The sequence below is a fragment of the Oncorhynchus mykiss genome, chromosome 4 (assembly GCF_013265735.2).
Source record: "Oncorhynchus mykiss isolate Arlee chromosome 4, USDA_OmykA_1.1, whole genome shotgun sequence".
In the NCBI taxonomy this organism is placed as follows: Eukaryota; Metazoa; Chordata; class Actinopteri; order Salmoniformes; family Salmonidae; genus Oncorhynchus; species Oncorhynchus mykiss.
In genome coordinates, this window is record NC_048568.1 from 37,365,001 (window position 1) to 37,392,500 (window position 27,500).

Genomic DNA, 27,500 nt, shown 5'->3' on the forward strand with positions numbered 1-27,500 from the left:
AATTCTAATTGGTATGTTGAAATTTATGTTCCTTTTGATGGCATAGAATGCCCTTCTTGCCTTGTCTCTCAGATCGTTCACAGCTTTGTGGAAGTTACCTGTGGCGCTGATTTTTAGGCCAAGTTATGTATAGTTTTTTGTGTGCTCTAGGGCAACAGTGTCTAGATGGAATTTGTAGTTGGTGACAGAAGCACCAGATCATCAGCAAACAGCAGACATTTGACTTCGGATTCTAGCAGGGGGAGGCCGGGTGCTGCAGACTTTTCTAGTGCCCGTGCCAATTCTCTCTCTCTCTCTCTCTCTCTCTTGCTTTCACCTTCCATCTCTATCTTTCTCTCTGCCCCCTCTCTCTCTCTCTCTCTCTTGCTTTCACTTTCCATCTCTATCCTTCTCTCTGCCCCTCTCTCTCTCTCTCTTGCTTTCACCTTCCATCTCTATCCTTCTCTCTCTCTGTCTCTCTCTTCTGCTTTCACCTTCCATCTCTATCCCTCTCTCTGTCTCTCTCTCCTTCACCCTCCATTTCTATCCCTCTCTCTGTCTCTCTCTCCTTCACCTTCCATCTCTATCCCTCTCTCTGTCTCTCTCTACTTCACCCTCCATTTCTATCCCTCTCTCTGTCTCTCTCTACTTCACCCTCCATTTCTATCCCTCTGTCTCTCTCTCCTTCAAGCTGCATTTCTATCCCTCTCTCTGTCTCTCTCTCCTTCACCTTCCATCTCTATCCCTCTCTCTGTCTCTCTCTACTTCACCCTCCATCTCTATCCCTCTCTCTGTCTCTCTCTACTTCACCCTCCATCTCTATCCCTCTCTCTGTCTCTCTCTACTTCACCCTCCATCTCTATCCCTCTCTCTGTCTCTCTCTCCTTCACCTTCCATCTCTATCCCTCTCTCTGTCTCTCTCTCCTTCACCCTCCATCTCTATCCCTCTGTCTCTCTCTCCTTCACGCTGCATCTCTATCTCTCTCTCTCTGTCTCTCTCTCCTTCACCTTCCATCTCTATCCCTCTCTCTGTCTTTCTCTCCTTCACGCTGCATCTCTATCCCTCTGTCTGTCTCTCTCTCCTCCACGCTGCATCTCTATCCCTCTCTCTGTCTCTCTGTCCTTCACGCTGCATCTCTATCTCTCTCTCTCTGTCTCTCTCTCCTTCACCTTCCATCTCTATCCCTCTCTCTGTCTCTCTCTCCTTCACGCTGCATCTCTATCCCTCTCTCTCTCCTTTGCCGTCTATCTGTCTCTCTCTCGTTCAGCCTCCATCTCTCTCTCTCTATCCTTTATACTCTCTCTCTGTCTCCTTTACCCTCCATCTCTTTGTCTCTCTCTCTCTGTCTCCTTTACCCTCCATCTCTCTGTGTCTCTCTCTCTGTCTCTGTCTGTCTATTTCTTTCCATCTCAGGGTAGGCTTTTTTTGTGTTTAGTCTGACAATATTATGTATGTAGCCTGAGATCCGCCTGAAGCTTTATGCATTAGTAATAACCTGAGACCTCCTAGATGCTAGTTTTGAGTACAGTTAGTCGTTATAGAGTTGAAAGGCCAGGAAAGCCTATTTCTTTCTTTCTTCATTTAGGCTTTTGCTATGCCATCTGTCTGCAGGGAGTAGAGATGAAAGGATGGAGGGATGGAGGAGAGGGAGGGAGGGATGGAGGTTGAGGGATGGAGGTTGAGGTAGCAGAGGGATGGGAGGGATGGAGGAGAGGGAGGGAGGAGAGGGATGGAGGAGAGGGAGGGAGGGATGGAGGTTGAGGTAGCAGAGGGATGGGAGGGATGGAGGAGAGGGAGGGAGGGATGGAGGTTGAGGTAGCAGAGGGATGGGAGGGATGGAGGAGAGGGAGGGAGGGATGGAGGTTGAGGTAGCAGAGGGGTGGGAGGGATGGAGGTCGAAAGGGAGGGAGGGATAGAGGTTGAGGTAGGAAGGGAGGGAGGGAGGGAGGGATGGAGGTGGAGGTAGGGGGGGTGGAGGTGGAGGTAGGGGGGATGGAGGTGGAGGTAGGAGAGGGAAAGAGGGAGGGATGGAGGTTGAGGTAGGAGAGGGAAAGAGGGAGGGATGGAGGGAGGGATAGAGGTCGAGGTAGGAGAGGGAAAGAGGGAGGGATGGAGGTCGGTGTAGGAGACAGAGGGAGGGGAAAAAGGGAGGGATGGAGGTCGAGAGGGAGGGAGGGATAGAGGTTGAGGTAGGAGAGGGAAAGAGGGAGGGATGGAGGTCGGTGTAGGAGACAGAGGGAGGGGAAAAAGGGAGGGATAGAGGTCGAGGTAGGAGAGGGAAAGAGGGAGGGATGGAGGTCGAGGTAGGAGAGGGAGGGATGGAGGTCGAGGTAGGAGAGGGAGGGATGGAGGGATGGAGGTCGAGAGGGAGGGAGGGATAGAGGTCGAGGTAGGAGAGGGAAAGAGGGAGGGATGGAGGTCGACGTAGGAGAGGGAGGGATGGAGGTCGAGGTAGGAGAGGGAAAGAGGGAGGGATGGAGGTCGAGAGGGAGGGAGGGATAGAGGTCGAGGTAGGAGAGGGAAAGAGGGAGGGATGGAGGTCGAGGTAGGAGAGGGAGGGATGGAGGTCGAGGTAGGAGAGGGAAAGAGGGAGGGATGGAGGTCGAGAGGGAGGGAGGGATAGAGGTCGAGGTAGGAGAGGGAAAGAGGGAGGGATGGAGGTCGAGGTAGGAGAGGGAGGGATGGAGGTCGAGGTAGGAGAGGGAAAGAGGGAGGGATGGAGGTCGAGAGGGAGGGAGGGATAGAGGTCGAGGTAGGAGAGGGAAAGAGGGAGGGATGGAGGTCGAGGTAGGAGAGGGAGGGATGGAGGTCGAGGTAGGAGAGGGAAAGAGGGAGGGATGGAGGTCGAGAGGGAGGGAGGGATAGAGGTTGAGGTAGGAGAGGGAAAGAGGGAGGGATGGAGGTCGAGAGGGAGGGAGGGATAGAGGTCGAGGTAGGAGAGGGAAAGAGGGAGGGATGGAGGTCGAGAGGGAGGGAGGGATAGAGGTCGAGGTAGGAGAGGGAAAGAGGGAGGGATGGAGGTCGAAAGGGAGGGAGGGATGGAGGTCGAGGTAGGAGAGGGAAAGAGGGAGGGATGGAGGTCGAGGTAGGAGAGGGAGGGAGGGAGGGATGGAGGAGAGGGAGTTCAAATGTGCCTTCCCCTGTCCCCTAGGAGAGCAGAGTGGTAAAGAGAGGGGTCGTCCGCGTGTGGTTTGTACAGTGTTACATGCTGCTCTGTGAGAGACAGAGACTCTCTCTCTAGCTGTGGGGTTTATTGAGCCCTTGGCAGAGCTGTAGCTGTCTATTACCTCTGCCATAGTATTTTTGGTCAGGTCCTTTCTGGTAGCTGTGAATCCTCAATGGTCTTGGTTAGCTCCTGGTCAGTCATTTATCACTATAGACTCTTTTATCCTAGTCCCATCCAACTGAGCCATGGGAATCTGATGGCAGTGTACTGTGTCAGTGTGGCCCATTATCTCCTGCACCAGGTCCTGGCAGAGTATCCTGGTGCTGGTCCTGGTGTGTAATCGGCTGAGTTCACTCTGTCACCCATGTCTCTGTTTCTGGGTCCATGTCTCTGTCTCTGTGTCCATGTCTCTGTGTCCATGTCTCTGTGTCCATGTCTCTGTGTCCATGTCTCTGTCTCTGTGTCCATGTCTCTGTGTCCATGTCTCTATGTCCATGTCTCTGTGTCCATGTCTCTTTGTCCATGTCTCTATGTCCATGTCTCTGTGTCCATGTCTCTGTGTCCATGACTCTGTCTCTGTGTCCATGTCTCTGTGTCCATGTCTCTATGTCCATGTCTCTATGTCCATGTCTCTGTGTCCATGTCTCTTTGTCCATGTCTCTTTGTCCATGTCTCTATGTCCATGTCTCTGTGTCCATGTCTCTGTGTCCATGTCTCTATGTCCATGTCTCTGTCTCTATGTCCATGTATCTGTGTCCATGTCTCTGTGTCCATGTCTCTGTGTCCATGTCTCTGTCTCTGTCTCTATGTCCATGTCTCTGTGTCCATGTCTCTGTCTCTGTATCCATGTCTCTGTGTCCATGTCTCTGTCTCTGTGTCCATGTCTCTATGTCCATGTCTCTGTGTCCATGTCTCTGTGTCCATGTCTCTGTCTCTGTGTCCATGTCTCTGGGTCCATGTCTCTGTCTCTGGGTCCATGTCTCTGTCTCTGTGTCCATGTCTCTGTGTCCATGTCTCTGTGTCCATGTCTCTGGGTCCATGTCTCTGGGTCCATGTCTCTGTGTCCATGTCTTTGTGTCCATGTCTCTGTCTCTGTCTCTGTGTCCATGTCTCTGGGTCCATGTCTCTGTCTCTGTGTCCATGTCTCTGTCTCTGGGTCCATGTCTCTGGGTCCATGTCTCTGGGTCCATGTCTCTGTCTCTGTGTCCATGTCTCTGGGTCCATGTCTCTGTCTCTGTGTCCATGTCTCTGTCTCTGGGTCCATGTCTCTGGGTCCATGTCTCTGTCTCTGGGTCCATGTCTCTTTCTCTGTGTCCATGTCTCTGGGTCCATGTCTCTGTCTCTGGGTCCATGTCTCTGGGTCCATGTCTCTGTCTCTGTGTCCATGTCTCTGGGTCCATGTCTCTGTCTCTGGGTCCATGTCTCTGGGTCCATGTCTCTGTCTCTGGGTCCATGTATCTGTCTCTGTGTCCATGTCTCTGTCTCTGTGTCCATGTCTCTGTCTCTGGGTCCATGTCTCTGGGTCCATGTCTCTGGGTCCATGTCTCTGTCTCTGTGTCCATGTCTCTGGGTCCATGTCTCTGTCTCTGTGTCCATGTCTCTGTCTCTGGGTCCATGTCTCTGGGTCCATGTCTCTGGGTCCATGTCTCTGGGTCCATGTCTCTGTCTCTGGGTCCATGTCTCTTTCTCTGTGTCCATGTCTCTGTATCTGGGTCCATGTCGCTGGGTCCATGTCTCTGTCTCTGGGTCCATGTCTCTGGGTCCATGTCTCTGTCTCTGGGTCCATGTCTCTGGGTCCATGTCTCTGTCTCTGGGTCCATGTCTCTGTCTCTGTGTCCATGTCTCTGTCTCTGGGTCCATGTCTCTGTCTCTGGGTCCATGTCTCTGACTCTGGGTCCATGTCTCTGGGTCCATGTCTCTGTCTCTGGGTCCATGTCTCTGGGTCCATGTCTCTGTGTCCATGTTTCTGTCTCTGTGTCCATGTCTCTGTCTCTGGGTCCATGTCTCTGGGTCCATGTCTCTGGGTCCATGTCTCTGGGTCCATGTCTCTGTCTCTGGGTCCATGTCTCTGTCTCTGTGTCCATGTCTCTGTCTCTGTGTCCATGTCTCTGTCTCTGTGTCCATGTCTCTGTCTCTGGGTCCATGTCTCTGTCTCTGTGTCCATGTCTCTGTCTCTGTGTCCATGTCTCTGTCTCTGGGTCCATGTCTCTGTCTCTGTGTCCATGTCTCTGGGTCCATGTCTCTGTGTCCATGTCTCTGGGTCCATGTCTCTGGGTCCATGTCTCTGTGTCCATGTCTTTGTGTCCATGTCTCTGTCTCTGTCTCTGTGTCCATGTCTCTGGGTCCATGTCTCTGTCTCTGTGTCCATGTCTCTGTCTCTGGGTCCATGTCTCTGGGTCCATGTCTCTGGGTCCATGTCTCTGTCTCTGTGTCCATGTCTCTGGGTCCATGTCTCTGTCTCTGTGTCCATGTCTCTGTCTCTGGGTCCATGTCTCTGGGTCCATGTCTCTGTCTCTGGGTCCATGTCTCTTTCTCTGTGTCCATGTCTCTGGGTCCATGTCTCTGTCTCTGGGTCCATGTCTCTGGGTCCATGTCTCTGTCTCTGTGTCCATGTCTCTGGGTCCATGTCTCTGTCTCTGGGTCCATGTCTCTGGGTCCATGTCTCTGTCTCTGGGTCCATGTATCTGTCTCTGTGTCCATGTCTCTGTCTCTGTGTCCATGTCTCTGTCTCTGGGTCCATGTCTCTGGGTCCATGTCTCTGGGTCCATGTCTCTGTCTCTGGGTCCATGTCTCTTTCTCTGTGTCCATGTCTCTGTATCTGGGTCCATGTCGCTGGGTCCATGTCTCTGTCTCTGGGTCCATGTCTCTGGGTCCATGTCTCTGTCTCTGGGTCCATGTCTCTGGGTCCATGTCTCTGTCTCTGGGTCCATGTCTCTGTCTCTGTGTCCATGTCTCTGTCTCTGGGTCCATGTCTCTGTCTCTGGGTCCATGTCTCTGACTCTGGGTCCATGTCTCTGGGTCCATGTCTCTGTCTCTGGGTCCATGTCTCTGGGTCCATGTCTCTGTGTCCATGTTTCTGTCTCTGTGTCCATGTCTCTGTCTCTGGGTCCATGTCTCTGGGTCCATGTCTCTGGGTCCATGTCTCTGGGTCCATGTCTCTGTCTCTGTGTCCATGTCTCTGTCTCTGTGTCCATGTCTCTGTCTCTGTGTCCATGTCTCTGTCTCTGTGTCCATGTCTCTGTCTCTGTGTCCATGTCTCTGTCTCTGTGTCCATGTCTCTGTCTCTGGGTCCATGTCTCTGTCTCTGGGTCCATGTCTCTGGGTCCATGTCTCTGTCTCTGGGTCCATTACAGAAAACGTTTGACCTCTGTCATTGCCAACAAAGGGTATATAACAAAGTATTGAGATAAACTTTTGTTATTGACCAAATACTTATTTTCCACCATAATTTACAAATAAATTTATAAAAAATCCTACAATGTGATTTTCTGGATTTTGTTTTCTCATTTTGTCTGTCATAGTTGAAGTGTACCTATGATGAAAATTACAGGCCTCTCTCATCTTTTTAAGTGGGAGAACTTGCACAATTGGTGGCTGACTAAATACTTTTTTGCCCCACTGTATATACACATAGATTGTCCTCACTGTTGCTGTTGCTAAACTGAACCTGATGATTCAAGTAAAAGTAGAAACCTCATTTAGTCAGGTGGTCCTGTAATATAGTGGATGTGTTATGCAAGATGAGTCACATAATACTATTATTCAACTGTCATTTGTTTAGAAAATGAACACGTTATCTGTCGGGCTGTAGGAAAACAACCAAGTAATTAAAGAAAGATAATCTCTACTCCGCTACATCCTTTCCTCTCATCTCCCTCTTCTCTCATCCTCCTCATCTTCATCCTCCTCATCTTCATCCTCCTCATCTTCATATTTTCCTCTCATCCCCCTTTATTCTCATCCTCATCTCCCTCATCTTCATCATTTTCTCTCATCTTCCTCTTCCCTTTGCTTTCTCTCGTTTTTAGACTCCTCCTCCTCTAACTACATCAGACAGCTGGAGATCAAGATGAGGATATTGGAAGACGACAACAACAAGCTTTTAACTCAGGTGATGGTCACACACACACACACACACACACACACACACACACACACACACACACACACACACACACACACACACACACACACACAGTACGCCTTAGTGATTTAAAATAGAGTTTTCTTTTCATTATTGAATTCATAAGCACCCACAAGGACAACATTTTATTTTTGAGGTCTCTCCTCAACCCACCCTCTCACCACAGCACGCTGAAGTCTCTCCTCAACCCACCCTCTCACCACAACACGCTGAAGTCTCTCCTCAACCCACAACACGCTGAAGTCTCTCCTCAACCCACCCTCTCACCACAACACGCTGAAGCCTCTCCTCAACCCACCCTCTCACCACAACACGCTGAAGTCTCTCCTCAACCCACCCTCTCACAACAACACACTGTAGTCTCTCCTCAACCCACCCTCTCACAACAACACACTGTAGTCTCTCCTCAACCCACCCTCTCACAACAACACACTGTAGTCTCTCCTCAACCCACCCTCTCACAACAACACACTGTAGTCTCTCCTCAACCCACCCTCTCACAACAACACACTGTAGTCTCTCCTCAACCCACCCTCTCACAACAACACACTGTAGTCTCTCCTCAACCCACCCTCTCACAACAACACACTGTAGTCTCTCCTCAACCCACCCTCTCACAACAACACACTGTAGTCTCTCCTCAACCCACCCTCTCACCACAACACGCTGAAGTCTCTCCTCAACCCACCCTCTCACAACAACACACTGTAGTCTCTCCTCAACCCACCCTCTCACAACAACACACTGTAGTCTCTCCTCAACCCACCCTCTCACAACAACACACTGAAGTCTCTCCTCAACCCACCCTCTCACAACAACACTCTGAAGTCTCTCCTCAACCCACCCTATCACAACAACACAATGTAGTCTCTCCTCAACCCACCCTCTCACAACAACACACTGTAGTCTCTCCTCAACCCACCCTCTCACAACAACACGATGTAGTCTCTCCTCAACCCACCCTCTCACAACAACACACTGTAGTCTCTCCTCAACCCACCCTCTCACAACAACACGATGTAGTCTCTCCTCAACCCACTCTCTCACAACAACACACTGAAGTCTCTCCTCAACCCACCCTCTCACAACAACACACTGTAGTCTCTCCTCAACCCACCCTCTCACAACAACACGCTGAAGTCTCTCCCCAACCCACCCTCTCACAACAACACGCTGTAGTCTCTCCTCAACCCACCCTCTCACAACAACACGCTGAAGTCTCTCCTCAACCCACCCTCTCACAACAACACGCTGAAGTCTCTCCTCAACCCACGCTCTCACAACAACACTCTGAAGTCTCTCCCACTCACAATGCACTGAGCCGTACGTCTGAACTGAAGGGTGGAGAATGTGTTTATCCATGTTTAATTCATGCCGGAGCTGTAAGACAGCCAGCCACAGAACAGAGCCATGATGTGATGTCGCCCCCAAGGCTTAGAACAGAGATGAGATGGAGAGGAGTTCTGCGACAGAGTGACAGCATCCCAAATGGCACCCTGTGTAGTGCACTACTTTGGGCCAGGACTCACATGGAATAGGGAGCCATTTGAGAAGCAGACAGTGACAGCGTCCCAAATGGCACCCTGTGTAGTGCACTACTTTGGGCCAGGACTCACAGGGAATAGGGAGCCATTTGAGAAGCAGACAGTGACAGCGTTGCCGTCTTCTCTCTGTGTGACCTTCCTATGACATGGAATTTGTCAGGAGGGTAAATGGGGAGTTGGAGGCTCTTCCAGTTCACCAGGAGTTCACCTGTTACCTTTCAGGTTTTGGGAGAGGGGAAGAAAGGCTCTATAGGGAGAGGGGAAGAAAGGCTCTATAGGGAGAGGGGAAGAAAGGCTCTATAGGGAGAGGGGAAGAAAGGCTCTATAGGGAGAGGGGAAGAAAGGCTCTATAGGGAGAGGGGAAGAAAGGCTCTATAGGGAGAGGGGAAGAAAGGCTCTATAGGGAGAGGGGAAGAAAGCCTCTATAGAGAGAGGGGAAGAAAGGCTCTATAGGGAGAGGGGAAGAAAGGCTCTATAGAGAGAGGGGAAGAAAGGCTCTATAGGGAGAGGGGAAGATCCTAAAACCTTTTGAACCGATAGGTAATCGATCCTAAAACCTTTTGAACCAATAGGTAATCGATCCTAAAACCTATCTCAGCATATATCAGCCATATAAACATGAAATATTTTCACTTTGTTTTCACATTTTCCCCCCCCCCCTTTAAAATCAGGTTTCCCCAACGGGTGGTTTTATTTGGCCTCCAAAGTTTTCTGAGCAAAAAATAAAGATGTATATTTTGTATTATTATTGTAAAACCACCAGGATATCAGCTCCAAGGGATTTTAATTTGGGAAATGTGTTCCAAAGTATTCCCACGCATAATAGAGAATCTATATGATCGTATACAAATGTAAGATTTGAAACTGTTTTAATCAAATATCTGTTTAGGGCTTCAGTCTGCAAATGTTTTGTCATTATGTTTCCGACCCCCTGACCATCCTCTGAAGAACAAATCATCCCGCGGCTGAATCTAGTTAGATGATCTCTGCTTTAAATTGTATGGCTCGATACACTGAAGCACAGTATGCTATTCTATTACGTGAGGCTCAGTTCACGCCAGTGCAAAAGCACCGTAGCGATAAACCAACTCAAGCATCGTCTTTGAAGACATAAAAGCGATTTAAATATACATTTAATTGGGATCTATTTATTTTTAGCACTTATTTTCCCAGTGATCTTCCTTCAGATTATTATGTTGGCAAAGTGTGTGGGCTGGAACCACTGACACAAAACTTTGAGTCAATTAATAAGTAGGTGCTAAAGATTGTCCTCCATGACCTTTTACATAAGGACACCTGATATTAACTTTCCTTTAGAGACGTTTTGGTAAGATAATGTATATCTCTGCTTTGTGATCATCACAGTTACTATCCTCCTACATAGCCAGACATAGTGTTGCCATCTGTTATGTGTTTACTTTGCTTAAACAATGACCTATGACCTCGATGTCACACAAAACAACTGGTCAGCCGTCCTCTCATATTCAGGCCTGTAGCAGATATAGTTTCTCACAGAAACAGAGAAACAAGGTAACTCTCTCACTCCAACTCTACGCTGCTATTCTTTTCTCTGGTGATGGGCCTTTCACACCTGTCAGCTTACACGTTGGCGTCATGTTCAGACAAATCACTATCAAGACGCTATAGCATGCAGCTCTGTTGGTGTGTGGTACGTATTGTATTGTGGTCCTGGGAGGTGAGTGATATGCTACAGTGTGTTGTATTGAGGCCTGGGAGGTGAGTGATATGCTACAGTGTGTTGTATTGAGGCCTGGGAGGTGAGTGATATGCTACAGTGTGTTGTATTGATGCCTGGGAGGTGAGTGATGTGCTACAGTGTGTTGTACTGAGGCCTGGGAGGTGAGTGATATGCTACAGTGTGTTGTATTGAGGCCTGGGAGGTGAGTGAAATGCTACAGTGTGTTGTATTGTACTGAGTCCTGGGAGGTGAGTGATATGCTACAGTGTGTTGTATTGAGGCCTGGGAGGTGAGTGATATGCTACAGTGTGTTGTATTGAGGCCTGGGAGGTGAGTGATATGCTACAGTGTGTTGTATTGAGGCCTGGGAGGTGAGTGATATGCTACAGTGTGTTGTATTGAGGCCTGGGAGGTGAGTGATATGCTACAGTGTGTTGTATTGAGGCCTGGGAGGTGAGTGATATGCTACAGTGTGTTGTATTGAGGCCTGGGAGGTGAGTGATATGCTACAGTGTGTTGTATTGAGGCCTGGGAGGTGAGTGATATGCTACAGTGTGTTGTGAAGTATAAACAGCACAGCAGATTGCTTGTCCCAGCCTCTAGGACCGTCTGGTGGCTGTATGAGGGCGACACAGCGAACTCAGGTAGAGAACCAGACATCATTAATGCATGACTGACAACTGGTGAATGTAAGCAAGAAAATGAACACGTCCTGAATGTTTTATGAACGTCCTGTTGTTGATCTGTTGTTGTTGATGTTGTTGATCTGTTGTTGATCTGATGATGTTGAGGAATTTTAGCTTTGTATATCGAACTTGGTGAAATGTGAGATCGAACTTGGTGAAATGTGAGATCTCGAGATGGAGAAAGGAACTGACGCATATCTGCTGGAAATTGTGAAACAGACACAAATGACTTATTTGAAATTTGCGACTGGCACACTTTTCTGTGAGTATTACACAATTTCCACCACAACGCATTTCATGTGCATTACATTTCCCATTTGTTGTGGTTAATGTTAGCTAGCTAGCTAGGTGGTTTATGTTAGCTAGCTAGCTAGGTGGTTCATGTTAGCTAGCTAGGTGGTTAATGTTAGCTAGCTAGCTAGGTGGCTAACGTTAGCTAGGATAGGCGTTAAGGTTAGGGGTTAAGGTTAGGTTACATGCTAGCTTAGTTGTCCTGTGTGGCTCAGTTGGTTGTGGTTTGAATTTCCATGGGGGACCAGTGCAAACAAACATTAAAATGTATGCACTCACTTCTGTAAGTTGCTCTGGAGAAGAGCATCTTCTAAATGAGTAAAAAAAAAAATGTATTGTTAAAAAGGTACATGATGCAGAAATCGTTCCGCCATTACATGTTTGCTAAAATTCTAATAAACTCAGCAAAAAAGTAACGTCCCTTTTTCAGGACCCTCTCTTTCAAGGATAATTCGTAAAAATCCAAATAACTTCATAGATATTAATTGAAAACACAGTTTGCCATGCTTGTTCAATGAACCATAAACAATTAATGGACATGCACCTGTGGAACGGTCGTTAAGACACTAACAGCTTACAGACGGTAGGCAATTAAGATCACAGTTATGAAAACTTAGGACACTAAAGAGGCCTTTCTACTGACTCTGAAAAACACCAAAAGAAAGATGCCCAGGGTCCCTGCTCATCTGCGTAAACATGCCTTAGGCATGCTGCAAGGAGGCATGAGGACTGCAGATGTGGCCAGGGCAATAAATTGCAATGTCCATACTGCGAGACGCCTAAGACAGCGCTACAGAGAGACAGGATGGACAGCTGATCATCCTCGCCGTGGAAGAACACGTGTAACAACACCTGCATAGGATCAGTACATCTGAACATCACACCTGCGGGACAGGTACAGGATGTCAACAACAACTGCCCGAGTTATACCAGGAAAGCACAATCCCTCCATCAGTGCTCAGACTGTCTGCAATAGACTGAGAGAGGCTGGACTGATGGCTTGTAGGCTTGTTGTAAGGCAGGTCCACACCAGATATCACCTGCAACAATGTCGCCTATGGGCACAAACCCACTGTCGCTGGACCAGAAGGGACTGGCAAAAACTGCTCTTCACTGACGAGTCGTGGTTTTGTCTCACCAGGGGTGATGGTGTGATTTGCGTTTATCATCGAAGGAATAAGCGTTGCACCGAGGCCTGTACTCTGCAGCGGGATCGATTTGGAGGTGGAGGGTCACAGCATCATCGGACTGAGCTTGTTGTCATTGCAGGCAATCTCAACGCTGTGCGTTACAGGGAAGACATCCTCCTCCCTCATGTGGTATCCTTCCTGCAGGCTCATCCTGACATGACGCTCCAGCATGACAATGCCACCAACCATACTGCTTGTTCTGTGCGTGATTTCCTGCAAGACAGGAATGTCAGTGTTCTGCCATGGCCAAGCGAAGAGCCCTGATCTCTATCCCATTGAGCACGGCTGGGACCTGTTGGATCAGAAGGTGAGGGTTAGGGCCATTCCTCCCAGGAATGTCCGGGACCTGTTGGATCGGAGGGTGAGGGCTAGGGCCATTCCTCCCAGGAATGTCTGGGACCTGTTGGATCAGAAGGTGAGGGTTAGGGCCATTCCTCCCAGGAATGTCTGGGACCTGTTGGATCAGAAGGTGAGGGTTAGGGCCATTCCGCCCCGGAATGTCTGGGACCTGTTGGATCAGAAGGTGAGGGTTAGGGCCATTCCTCCCAGGAATGTCTGGGACCTGTTGGATCAGAAGGTGAGGGTTAGGGCCATTCCTCCCAGGAATGTCTGGGACCTGTTGGATCAGAAGGTGAGGGTTAGGGCCATTCCTCCCAGGAATGTCTGGGACCTGTTGGATCAGAAGGTGAGGGTTAGGGCCATTCCTCCCAGGAATGTCTGGGAACTTGCAGGTGCCTTGGTGGAAGAGTGGGGAAACATCTCACAGAAAGAACTGGCACATCTGGTGCAGTCCATGAGGAGGAGATGCACTGCAGTACTTAATTCAGCTGGTGGCCACACCAGATATTGACTGTTACTTTTGACGCCCCCCCCCCCCCCCCCCCCCTTTGTTCAGGGACACATTATTCAATTTCTGTTAGTCACATGTCTGTGGAACTTGTTCAGTTTATGTCTCAGTTGTTGAATCTTGTTATGTTCATACAAATATTTACACATGTTAAGTTTGCTGAAAATAAACACAGTTGATATTGAGATGACGTTTCTTTTTTTGCTGAGTTTAGTTTGCCTAATTTCATTGTGTAGAGAATCATAGTGTCATCTAAACCGCTGTGAAATATCTTCTCCATAAACAATATTGTAGTTTCATCTGTTTGAAGCTTGTCACACCCTGACCATAGTTTGCTTTGTATGTTTCTATGTTTTGGTTGGTCAGGGTGTGATCTGAGTGGGCATTCTATGTTGGATGTCTTGTTTGTCTGTTTCTGTGTTTGAGCCTGATATGGTTCTCAATCAGAGGCAGGTGTTAGTCATTGTCTCTGATTGGGAGCCATATTTAGGTAGCCTGTTTTGTGTTGGGTTTTGTGGGTGATTGTTCCTGTCTTTGTGTTTGTTACACCAGATAGTGCTGTTTTCGTTTTTTTCACATTTCTTGTTTTGTATATTGTTCATTTATCATCTTCATTAAAGATGTATCACAATAACCACGTTTTGGTCCGCCTCTCCTTCAACAGAAAGAAAGACACAAAAACTAAACTTAAGAACGGGAAGCATAGAAATAGTACACATAAAACAGAGCTATTGCTTCTTAGACTTGCTTTCAATGAGAAAGAAGGGTCTATAACTCGCATTTCTATGTGAATTTGGTCAGGTCGCCCAAAAAGTTACATATTGTAGCTTTATAGGGTTAAGGTTTGGGTTAGGAGGTAGGTTAAAGGTTTAAGGTGAGGGTTAGGGGAAGGATTAGCTAACATGCTAAGGAGTTGCAAAGTAGCTAATTAGATAAAATGCTAAAGTTGTCTCCTATCGTTTATCTTAATTAAGTAACCTACTGACTTTCTGTGAAATTCACTATATACAAAATTGTGTAGTGCAAAAAAATTTACTTTTTGTGTGCCTGTCATTAATTTCAAATAAGCAATTTGTGTCTATTTCACAATCATCTGTGGTATTTGGTTTTGTGAAGGTGAAGCAGTGAAACGTAGTTGATTGTGAAGGAAACAATAAGAGCATTAGAATGGAATGTTGACCCTCCAAACTGGCTGGATTGTGCGGTTTACACTTTAAACTTTGTAAAGAAGGATTATGCTGTGTGCTAGACACAATAGTGGAAAGTCCGAGACACAATAGTGGAAAGACCGAGACACAACAGTGGAAAGACCTAGACACAACAGTGGAAAGACCTAGACACAACAGAAATAAGTCTACATACCCCTTATTTAACATACACATATACAAAAACACTGGCCTGAAAACTACTTCAAAAGTACTTAAATAATTTTTGAAGTGACTTCTGTCTACTTGAGTATTGAAGTGTGTTTATTATAACAGTCCCCTTGTTCACTACTGCACATGTCCTACTGCACATGGTCCACTTTAGACAGACCTGTGTAGTGTTACTCTGGCTGAGTCGGCCTGAGTAGTTCAACAGTCTTTACACAGACCGGTGTAGTGCTACTCTGGCTGAGTCGGCCTGAGTAGTTCAACAGTCTTTACACAGACCTGTGTAGTGTTACTCTGGCTGAGTCGGCCTGAGTAGTTCAACAGTCTTTACACAGACCGGTGTAGTGCTACTCTGGCTGAGTCGGCCTGAGTAGTTCAACAGTCTTTACACAGACCGGTGTAGTGTTACTCTGGCTGAGTCGGCCTGAGTAGTTCAACAGTCTTTACACAGACCGGTGTAGTGCTACTCTGGCTGAGTCGGCCTGAGTAGTTCAACAGTCTTTAGACAGACCTGTGTAGTGTTACTCTGGCTGAGTCGGCCTGAGTAGTTCAACAGTCTTTACACAGACCTGTGTAGTGTTACTCTGGCTGAGTCGGTCTGAGTAGTTCAACAATCTGATAAGAGTGAACAGGAGAAGAGGAGAGGACTGTCCTAGTGAGTCGTGGTCACCTGTTCCACGTCGCCCCCTCATTATCAAAACTCCCGGTCTTCCAGTCACCTCTCAGGACATTGTGATGGATGGGGAACAGGGCTGTTGCCATGAGGAGATGCCAGCCTGTCTTACAGACCAATGGTGTATAGTTCTGTTTGTCTCTATCATTAGCATAAGATTCAGAAGTGGAAGTTGGGAAGTTTGTTTTATTATCTAAAGCATAATACCAATGAGTTTAAGCCAAGGAAAGACGTGGGATTCCTGCTTGAGGCTGAAAGCAGCGACTGAGGATCTGTTTTCATTGGGAGCCAAGGGAGAGATAAATCAATCAATCAAATTTATTTTATATAGCCCTTCGTACATCAGCTGATATCTCAAAGTGCTGTACAGAAACCCAGCCTAAAACCCCAAACAGCAAGCAATGCAGGTGAAGAAGCACGGAAATAAAGAAATGAGGCGGAGGGGTGTGATGTAATGTTAAAATGTGAGACGAGCTAAGAGGAATGGTTAAAGACTGATGGGGTAATACTGGAGGAGTAAATGGGAGGATGGAAGAAGAGCAAGGAGGAATGGTTAATAACCTCTTCGGGCTCGGGGGCAGTATTTTCACGTCCGGATGAAAAGTGTGCCCAAAGTAAGCTGCCTGCTACTCAGGCCCAGAAGCTAGGATATGCATATAATTGGTAGATATAGAAAGAAAACACTCTAAAGTTTCTGAAAATGTTTGAATAATGTCTGTGTGTATAACAGAACTGACATGGCAGGCGAAAACCTGAGACAAATCCATCCAGGGAAGAAAATTGAGGTCACTCTCTTTTCAATGGGTTTTCTATGGGGATATAGATTTCTGTGGCACTTGCTTATAGTTCCTATCGCTTCCACTGGACGTCAACAGTCTTTAAAATTGGTTGATGTTTTTCCTTTGAGAAATTAAGAAGTAGGGCAGCTCAGAATGAGGGTCGAGTGAAGTGTACTGTTTGTTATGGGCGCACGATCTGAAAGCTCGCTCCACCTCGTTTGTGCTGTCCTCCGATAATCGCATGGTTTGCTTTCACCGTAAAGCCTTTTTGAAATCTGACACGTTGGCTGGATCAACAACAAGTGTAGCTTTAATTTGGTGTTTAATTTGAATGTGTGATTTCATGATTTCAAGTTTAATATTTATAGTCATTTAATTTGAATTTGGCATTCTGCCATTTCACCGGATGTTGTCGAGGGGTTCCGTTAGCGGAATGTCTAGCCGTAACAAGTTTTAAAGACTGAGGGGGGAATGCTGGAGGAGTAAATGGGAGAATGGAAGAAGAGCAAGGAGGAATGGCTAAAGACTGAGGGGGAATGCTGGAGGAGTAAAGGGGAGGATGGAAGAAGAGGAAGGAGGAATGGTTAAAGACTGATTGTTGGAATGTTATAGGAGTGATGGGGGAATGTTATAGGAGTGATGGATGGGGAATGCTGGAGGAGTGATGGATGGGGAATGCTAGAGGAGTGATGTGATGGGAAATGCTAGAGGAGTGATGGGGAATGCTAGAGGAGTGATGGATGGGGGAATGCTAGAGGAGTGATGGATGGGAAATGCTAGAGGAGTGATGGATGGGGAATGCTAGAGGAGTGATGTGATGGGAAATGCTAGAGGAGTGATGGATGGAAAATGCTAGAGGAGTGATGGGGAATGCTAGAGGAGTGATGGGGAATGCTAGAGGAGTGATGGATGGGGAATGCTAGAGGAGTGATGGATGGGGGAATGCTAGAGGAGTGATGGGGAATGCTAGAGGAGTGATGTGATGGGAAATGCTAGAGGAGTGATGGGTGGGGAATGCTAGAGGAGTGATGGATGGGGAATGCTAGAGGCGTGATGGGATTGGGGAATGCTATAGGAGTGATGGGAAATGCTAGAGGAGTGATGGATGGGGAATGCTAGAGGAGTGATGGATGGGGGAATGCTAGAGGAGTGATGGATGGGGGAATGCTAGAGGAGTGATGGATGGGGAATGCTGGAGGAGTGATGGATGGGGAATGCTAGAGGAGTGATGGATGGGGAATGCTAGAGGAGTGATGTGATGGGAAATGCTAGAGGAGTGATGGGGAATGCTAGAGGAGTGATGGATGGGGAATGCTAGAGGAGTGATGGATGGGGAATGCTAGAGTAGTGATGGATGGGGAATGCTAGAGGCGTGATGGGATTGGGGAATGCTAGAGGAGTGATGGGGAATGCTAGAGGAGTGATGGTTGGGGAATTCTAGAGGAGTGATGGATGGGGAATGCTAGAGGAGTGATGGATGGGGAATGCTAGAGGAGTGATGGGATGGGGAATGCTAGAGGAGTGATGGGGAATGCTAGAGGAGTGATGGATGGGGAATGCTAGAGGAGTGATGGATGGGGAATGCTAGAGGAGTGATGGGGAATGCTAGAGGAATGATGGATGGGGAATGCTAGAGGAGTGATGGATGGGGAATGCTAGAGGAGTGATGGGATGGGGAATGCTAGAGGAGTGATGGGGAATGCTAGAGGAGTGATGGGGAATGCTAGAGGAGTGATGGATGGGGAATGCTAGAGGAGTGATGGATGGGGAATGCTAGAGGAGTGATGGGATGGGGAATGCTAGAGGAGTGATGGGATGGGGAATGCTAGAGGAGTGATAGATGGGGAATGCTAGAGGAGTGATGGATGGGGAATGCTAGAGGAGTGATGGATGGGGAATGCTAGAGGAGTGATGGATGGGGAATGCTAGAGGAGTGATGGATGGGGAATGCTAGAGGAGTGATGGGGAATGCTAGAGGAGTGATGGATGGGGAATGCTAGAGGAGTGATGGATGGGGAATGCTAGAGGAGTGATGGGGAATGCTAGAGGAATGATGGATGGGGAATGCTAGAGGAGTGATGGATGGGGAATGCTAGAGGAGTGATGGGATGGGGAATGCTAGAGGAGTGATGGGGAATGCTAGAGGAGTGATGGGGAATGCTAGAGGAGTGATGGATGGGGAATGCTAGAGGAGTGATGGATGGGGAATGCTAGAGGAGTGATGGGATGGGGAATGCTAGAGGAGTGATGGGATGGGGAATGCTAGAGGAGTGATAGATGGGGAATGCTAGAGGAGTGATGGATGGGGAATGCTAGAGGAGTGATGGATGGGGAATGCTAGAGGAGTGATGGATGGGGAATGCTAGAGGAGTGATGGATGGGGAATGCTAGAGGAGTGATGGATGGGGAATGCTAGAGGAGTGATGGATGGGGAATGTGAAGCAGCATGAGCCAGCGGTGCAGTGATGGAGTGCTAATTGTCTCTCTGGAGTGCGTGTCGTTGTGTTCTGCACCAGATGCGACACATACACAAACACACAAACCGCTCACTGTGTTATTTATAGCTAGGTTTACAAGGTTCTTCCAGCCATCACGTGACCACACACACAACGTGCTGGACGTGCGTGACTCTGGAAATGTCATAAGAAACATTGGCGATTCTCCCTACAGACAGACAGATGGGTGGATGGCTAGTTAGAACGCCCAGGGACCTGTGATCTTTATGAATATCAGAGAATACGTAGAGGACTCTTCATAGAGGACAGCATTTCAGAATATTTCCATATGAGACATTTTTGGCCTCCTATCCCTGTGCACAACAGTGTGTTGGTAGGTTCTGAGGGCTGTGATGTGGGTATTGAACAGTGTGTTGATAGGTTCTGGGGGATGTGATGTGGGTATTGAACAGTGTGTTGGTAGGTTCTGGGGGATGTGATGTGGGTATTGAACAGTGTGTTGATAGGGTATGGGGGCTATGATGTGATGTGGGTATTGAACAGTGTGTTGGTAGGTTCTGGGGGCTGTGATGTGGATATTGAACAGTCTGTTGGTAGGTTCTGTGGGCTGTGATGTGATGTGGGTATTGAACAGTGTGTTGGTAGGGTATGGGGGCTGTGATGTGATGTGGGTATTGAACAGTGTGTTGGTAGGTTCTGGGGGCTGTGATGTGATGTGGGTATTGAACAGTGTTTTGGTAGGGTATGGGGGCTGTGATGTGGATATTGAACAGTCTGTTGGTAGGTTCTGGGGGCTGTGATGTGATGTGGGTATTGAACAGTGTGTTGGTAGGTTCTGGGTGCTGTGATGTGGGTATTGAACAGTGTGTTGGTAGGTTCTGGGGGCTGTGATGTGGGTATTGAACAGTGTGTTGGTAGGGTATGGGGGCTGTGATGTGGATATTGAACAGTCTGTTGGTAGGTTCTGTGGGCTGTGATGTGGGTATTGAACAGTGTGTTGGTAGGTTCTGGGGGCTGTGATGTGGGTATTGAACAGTCTGTTGGTAGGTTCTGGGGGCTGTGATGTGGGTATTGAACAGTCTGTTGGTAGGTTCTGTGGGCTGTGATGTGGATATTGAACAGTGTGTTGGTAGGTTCTGGGGGCTGTGATGTGGGTATTGAACAGTCTGTTGGTAGGTTCTGGGGGCTGTGATGTGATGTGGGTATTGAACAGTGTGTTGGTAGGTTCTGGGGGCTGTGATGTGGGTATTGAACAGTGTGTTGATAGGGTATGGGGGCTGTGATGTGGATATTGAACAGTCTGTTGGTAGGTTCTGGGGGCTGTGATGTGATGTGGGTATTGAACAGTGTGTTGGTAGGTTCTGGGGGCTGTGATGTGGGTATTGAACAGTGTGTTGATAGGGTATGGGGGCTGTGATGTGATGTGGATATTGAACAGTCTGTTGGTAGGTTCTGGGGGCTGTGATGTGATGTGGGTATTGAACAGTGTGTTGGTAGGTTCTGGGGGCTGTGATGTGGGTATTGAACAGTGTGTTGATAGGGTATGGGGGCTGTGATGTGATGTGGATATTGAACAGTCTGTTGGTAGGTTCTGGGGGCTGTGATGTGGGTATTGAACAGTCTGTTGGTAGGGTATGGGGGCTGTGATGTGGGTATTGAACAGTGTGTTGATAGGGTATGGGGGCTGTGATGTGATGTGGATATTGAACAGTCTGTTGGTAGGTTCTGGGGGCTGTGATGTGGGTATTGAACAGTGTGTTGATAGGGTATGGGGGCTGTGATGTGATGTGGGTATTGAACAGTCTGTTGGTAGGTTCTGGGGGCTGTGATGTGATGTGGGTATTGAACAGTGTGTTGGTAGGTTCTGGGGGCTGTGATGTGGGTATTGAACAGTGTGTTGATAGGGTATGGGGGCTGTGATGTGATGTGGGTATTGAACAGTGTGTTGGTAGGTTCTGGGGGCTGTGATGTGGGTATTGAACAGTGTGTTGGTAGGTTCTGGGGGCTGTGATGTGGGTATTGAACAGTCTGTTGGTAGGTTCTGTGGGCTGTGATGTGGGTATTGAACAGTGTGTTGATAGGTTCTGTGGGCTGTGATGTGGGTATTGAACAGTCTGTTGGTAGGTTCTGTGGGCTGTGATGTGGGTATTGAACAGTGTGTTGATAGGTTCTGTGGGCTGTGATGTGGATATTGAACAGTCTGTTGGTAGGTTCTGGGGGCTGTGATGTGGGTATTGAACAGTGTGTTGGTAGGTTCTGGGGGCTGTGATGTGGGTATTGAACAGTGTGTTGGTAGGGTCTGGGGGCTGTGATGTGGATATTGAACAGTGTGTTGGTAGGTTCTGGGGGCTGTGATGTGGGTATTGAACAGTGTGTTGGTAGGGTATGGGGGCTGTGATGTGGATATTGAACAGTCTGTTGGTAGGTTCTGGGGGCTGTGATGTGGATATTGAACAGTGTGTTGGTAGGTTCTGGGGGCTGTGATGTGGGTATTGAACAGTGTGTTGGTAGGTTCTGGGGGGCTGTGATGTGGGTATTGAACAGTCTGTTGGTAGGTTCTGGGGGCTGTGCTGTGGGTATTGAACAGTGTGTTTATAGGTTCTGGGGGCTGTGATGTGGGTATTGAACAGTGTGTTGGTAGGGTATGGGGGCTGTGCTGTGGGTATTGAACAGTGTGTTGGTAGGTTCTGGGGGATGTGATGTGGGTATTGAACAGTGTGTTGGTAGGGTCTGGGGGCTGTGATGTGGATATTGAACAGTCTGTTGGTAGGTTCTGGGGGCTGTGATGTGGGTATTGAACAGTGTGTTGGTAGGTTCTGGGGGCTGTGATGTGGGTATTGAACAGTGTGTTGGTAGGTTCTGGGGGCTGTGATGTGGGTATTGAACAGTGTGTTGGTAGGTTCTGGGGTCTGTGATGTGGGTATTGAACAGTGTGTTGATAGGGTATGGGGGCTGTGATGTGATGTGGGTATTGAACAGTGTGTTGATAGGGTATGGGGGCTGTGATGTGATGTGGGTATTGAACAGTCTGTTGGTAGGTTCTGGGGGCTGTGATGTGATGTGGGTATTGAACAGTGTGTTGGTAGGTTCTGGGGGCTGTGATGTGGGTATTGAACAGTGTGTTGATAGGGTATGGGGGCTGTGATGTGATGTGGGTATTGAACAGTGTGTTGGTAGGTTCTGGGGGCTGTGATGTGGGTATTGAACAGTGTGTTGGTAGGTTCTGGGGGCTGTGATGTGGGTATTGAACAGTCTGTTGGTAGGTTCTGTGGGCTGTGATGTGGGTATTGAACAGTGTGTTGATAGGTTCTGTGGGCTGTGATGTGGGTATTGAACAGTCTGTTGGTAGGTTCTGTGGGCTGTGATGTGGGTATTGAACAGTGTGTTGATAGGTTCTGTGGGCTGTGATGTGGATATTGAACAGTCTGTTGGTAGGTTCTGGGGGCTGTGATGTGGGTATTGAACAGTGTGTTGGTAGGTTCTGGGGGCTGTGATGTGGGTATTGAACAGTGTGTTGGTAGGGTCTGGGGGCTGTGATGTGGATATTGAACAGTGTGTTGGTAGGTTCTGGGGGCTGTGATGTGGGTATTGAACAGTGTGTTGGTAGGGTATGGGGGCTGTGATGTGGATATTGAACAGTCTGTTGGTAGGTTCTGGGGGCTGTGATGTGGATATTGAACAGTGTGTTGGTAGGTTCTGGGGGCTGTGATGTGGGTATTGAACAGTGTGTTGGTAGGTTCTGGGGGCTGTGATGTGGGTATTGAACAGTGTGTTGGTAGGTTCTGGGGGGCTGTGATGTGGGTATTGAACAGTCTGTTGGTAGGTTCTGGGGGCTGTGATGTGGGTATTGAACAGTGTGTTGATAGGGTATGGGGGCTGTGATGTGATGTGGGTATTGAACAGTGTGTTGATAGGGTATGGGGGCTGTGATGTGATGTGGGTATTGAACAGTCTGTTGGTAGGTTCTGGGGGCTGTGATGTGATGTGGGTATTGAACAGTGTGTTGGTAGGTTCTGGGGGCTGTGATGTGGGTATTGAACAGTGTGTTGATAGGGTATGGGGGCTGTGATGTGATGTGGGTATTGAACAGTGTGTTGGTAGGTTCTGGGGGCTGTGATGTGGGTATTGAACAGTGTGTTGGTAGGGTATGGGGGCTGTGATGTGGATATTGAACAGTGTGTTGGTAGGTTCTGGGGGGCTGTGATGTGGGTATTGAACAGTCTGTTGGTAGGTTCTGGGGGCTGTGCTGTGGGTATTGAACAGTGTGTTTATAGGTTCTGGGGGCTGTGATGTGGGTATTGAACAGTGTGTTGGTAGGTTCTGGGGGATGTGAAGTGGGTATTGAACAGTGTGTTGGTAGGGTCTGGGGGCTGTGATGTGGATATTGAACAGTCTGTTGGTAGGTTCTGGGGGCTGTGATGTGGGTATTGAACAGTGTGTTGGTAGGTTCTGGGGGCTGTGATGTGGGTATTGAACAGTGTGTTGGTAGGTTCTGGGGGCTGTGATGTGATGTGGGTATTGAACAGTGTGTTGGTAGGTTCTGGGTGCTGTGATGTGGGTATTGAACAGTGTGTTGATAGGGTATGGGGGCTGTGATGTGATGTGGGTATTGAACAGTGTGTTGGTAGGGTCTGGGGGCTGTGATGTGATGTGGGTATTGAACAGTGTGTTGGTAGGGTCTGTGGGCTGTGATGTGGGTATTGAACAGTGTGTTTATAGGTTCTGGGAACTGTGATGTGGGTATTGAACAGTGTGTTGGTAGGTTCTGGGGGGCTGTGATGTGGGTATTGAACAGTGTGTTGGTAGGTTCTGGGGGCTGTGCTGTGGGTATTGAACAGTGTGTTTATAGGTTCTGGGGGCTGTGATGTGGGTATTGAACAGTGTGTTGGTAGGTTCTGGGGGCTGTGATGTGGGTATTGAACAGTGTGTTGGTAGGTTCTGGGGGCTGTGATGTGGGTATTGAACAGTGTGTTGGTAGGTTCTGGGGGCTGTGATGTGGGTATTGAACAGTGTGTTGGTAGGTTCTGGGGGCTGTGATGTGGGTATTGAACAGTGTGTTGGTAGGTTCTGGGGGCTGTGCTGTGGGTATTGAACAGTGTGTTTATAGGTTCTGAGGGCTGTGATGTGGGTATTGAACAGTGTGTTGGTAGGTTCTGGGGGCTGTGATGTGGGTATTGAACAGTGTGTTGATAGGGTATGGGGGCTGTGATGTGGGTATTGAACAGTGTGTTGGTAGGGTATGGGGGCTGTGCTGTGGGTATTGAACAGTGTGTTTATAGGTTCTGAGGGCTGTGATGTGGGTATTGAACAGTGTGTTGGTAGGTTCTGGGGGCTGTGATGTGGGTATTGAACAGTGTGTGATAATCTCTCTCTGTCTCCCCAACAGCAGTGTAACCCAGGGGACCTGCGTGTCCTGAGGAAGGGGATGACCCTGTACCACTCTGAGTCTCAGCTGTCATCCCTGCCACGACGCCAAGATGCACTGCACAACGTGAGAACACACACACACACACACACACACACACACACACACACACACACACACACACACACACCTCTTTACTAACTATAAACAGACATCTACCCACTGCTGTTCTTACAGCTATCCTCTTGCATGTCTTTCTCCCACTCTCTCTCTCTAACATCACAACCACCCAGTTTAAACCACGGGCTCTCCAGGCCTTTAGGCTTCTGTCTCCCCAGAGCCTGTTTCAACTGAATCATGTACTATGAAATGAATTAGACACAGTCCCAAGGCCCTACATACAGCTAGACCTAAGACCCAGTCCAAAGGCCCTACATACAGAACTATATGTTCTATTATAAACTGTGTGGTTCGAGCCCTGAATGCTGATTGGCTGAAATCCGTAGTATATCTTATTATGTTCATAACTAGTTTATAATATCAATAAGGCACCTCAGAGGTTTGTGGAATAAGGCACCTCGGGGGTTTGTGGAATAAGGCACCTCGGGGGTTTGTGGAATAGGGCACCTGGGGGGTTTGTGGAATAGGGCACCTCAGGGGTTTGTGGAATAGGGCACCTCGGGGGTTTGTGGTATAAGGGCAATATACCACGGCTAAGGGCTGTATCGTGCCTAAGGCCAGCCCTTAACCGTGCATCTTGTTTTGGTCCAGTTGTCATGACGTCTCCGCGTCTCCATCTCATTATGGTCTGTACTGTGATTGATTGGCTGGCTTCTGATGTGTTCATCCAAGCGTAAGAGATGGCCTTAGTGGAACACACGCACAGGGACACAGAGACACAGAGACACAGAGACAGAGAGACAGAGCGAGAGAGAGATGATTCTGAACTTCCTGTTCTCTCTTAGTTAATAGTTAGTTATTAGGATGGCTTCTTCTCCCATCAGCATCATCATGGTTTTATATTTAGTTGGCCCTCTGCTCTCTCTTTGTTCTGCCCCACTTCCACTTTCAGGTCACGTTGGTGTGTGAGTGTACATGCGTTCGTGCAAGTGTGTGTGTTTTAGTGAGACAACACTGCCTTCATTTCATTCACGCCGACACTAGATAGTCCGCTCCTATTCCTCGTTTTAACACTGTATCCCATAGTTTCTGACAGTGTGTTAACCTACGGACCATAGTTTCTGACAGTGTGTTAACCTACGGACCATAGTTTCTGACAGTGTGTTATCCTATAGACCATAGTTTCTGACAGTGTGTTAACCTACGGACCATAGTTTCTGACAGTGTGTTAACCTACGGACCATAGTTTCTGACAGTGTGTTAACCTACGGACCATAGTTTCTGACAGTGTGTTATCCTATAGACCATAGTTTCTGACAGTGTGTTAACCTACGGACCATAGTTTCTGACAGTGTGTTAACCTACGGACCATAGTTTCTGACAGTGTGTTAACCTACGGACCATAGTTTCTGACAGTGTGTTAACCTACGGACCATAGTTTCTGACAGTGTGTTAACCTACGGACCATAGTTTCTGACAGTGTGTTATCCTATAGACCATAGTTTCTGACAGTGTGTTATCCTACGGACCATAGTTTCTGACAGTGTGTTAACCTACGGACCATAGTTTCTGACAGTGTGTTAACCTACGGACCATAGTTTCTGACAGTGTGTTATCCTATAGACCATAGTTTCTGACAGTGTGTTAACCTACGGACCATAGTTTCTGACAGTGTGTTAACCTACGGACCATAGTTTCTGACAGTGTGTTAACCTACGGACCATAGTTTCTGACAGTGTGTTATCCTATAGACCATAGTTTCTGACAGTGTGTTATCCTACGGACCATAGTTTCTGACAGTGTGTTAACCTACGGACCATAGTTTCTGACAGTGTGTTAACCTACGGACCATAGTTTCTGACAGTGTGTTAACCTACGGACCATAGTTTCTGACAGTGTGTTAACCTACGGACCATAGTTTCTGACAGTGTGTTATCCTATAGACCATAGTTTCTGACAGTGTGTTAACCTACGGACCATAGTTTCTGACAGTGTGTTAACCTACGGACCATAGTTTCTGACAGTGTGTTAACCTACGGACCATAGTTTCTGACAGTGTGTTAACCTACGGACCATAGTTTCTGACAGTGTGTTAACCTACGGACCATAGTTTCTGACAGTGTGTTATCCTATAGACCATAGTTTCTGACAGTGTGTTATCCTACGGACCATAGTTTCTGACAGTGTGTTAACCTACGGACCATAGTTTCTGACAGTGTGTTAACCTACGGACCATAGTTTCTGACAGTGTGTTATCCTATAGACCATAGTTTCTGACAGTGTGTTAACCTACGGACCATAGTTTCTGACAGTGTGTTAACCTACGGACCATAGTTTCTGACAGTGTGTTATCCTATAGACCATAGTTTCTGACAGTGTGTTAACCTACGGACCATAGTTTCTGACAGTGTGTTAACCTACGGACCATAGTTTCTGACAGTGTGTTAACCTACGGACCATAGTTTCTGACAGTGTGTTATCCTATAGACCATAGTTTCTGACAGTGTGTTAACCTACGGACCATAGTTTCTGACAGTGTGTTAACCTACGGACCATAGTTTCTGACAGTGTGTTAACCTACGGACCATAGTTTCTGACAGTGTGTTAACCTACGGACCATAGTTTCTGACAGTGTGTTAACCTACGGACCATAGTTTCTGACAGTGTGTTATCCTATAGACCATAGTTTCTGACAGTGTGTTATCCTACGGACCATAGTTTCTGACAGTGTGTTAACCTACGGACCATAGTTTCTGACAGTGTGTTAACCTACGGACCATAGTTTCTGACAGTGTGTTATCCTATAGACCATAGTTTCTGACAGTGTGTTAACCTACGGACCATAGTTTCTGACAGTGTGTTAACCTACGGACCATAGTTTCTGACAGTGTGTTATCCTATAGACCATAGTTTCTGACAGTGTGTTAACCTACGGACCATAGTTTCTGACAGTGTGTTAACCTACGGACCATAGTTTCTGACAGTGTGTTAACCTACGGACCATAGTTTCTGACAGTGTGTTAACCTACGGACCATAGTTTCTGACAGTGTGTTAACCTACGGACCATAGTTTCTGACAGTGTGTTATCCTATAGACCATAGTTTCTGACAGTGTGTTATCCTACGGACCATAGTTTCTGACAGTGTGTTAACCTACAGACCATAGTTTCTGACAGTGTGTTAACCT

General features: G+C 47.9%; 1 protein-coding gene across 2 annotated transcripts in view; it reads left to right on the plus strand.

The window, feature by feature from the left end:
• The window catches only part of LOC110522568 (coiled-coil domain-containing protein 85C-A), a 117,763-nt gene that overhangs the window by 80,740 nt on the left and 9,523 nt on the right, over positions 1-27,500 (plus strand). Inside the window, exons 2-3 of one of the 2 annotated variants that reach the window (XM_021601026.2) lie at positions 7,175-7,257; positions 24,218-24,319. In XM_021601026.2, the coding sequence (XP_021456701.2) occupies positions 7,175-7,257; positions 24,218-24,319 (185 nt within the window). Of the gene's footprint in view, positions 1-7,174; positions 7,258-24,214; positions 24,320-27,500 lie in introns of both variants that reach the window. The other variant, XM_021601025.2, reaches the window with a different exon arrangement.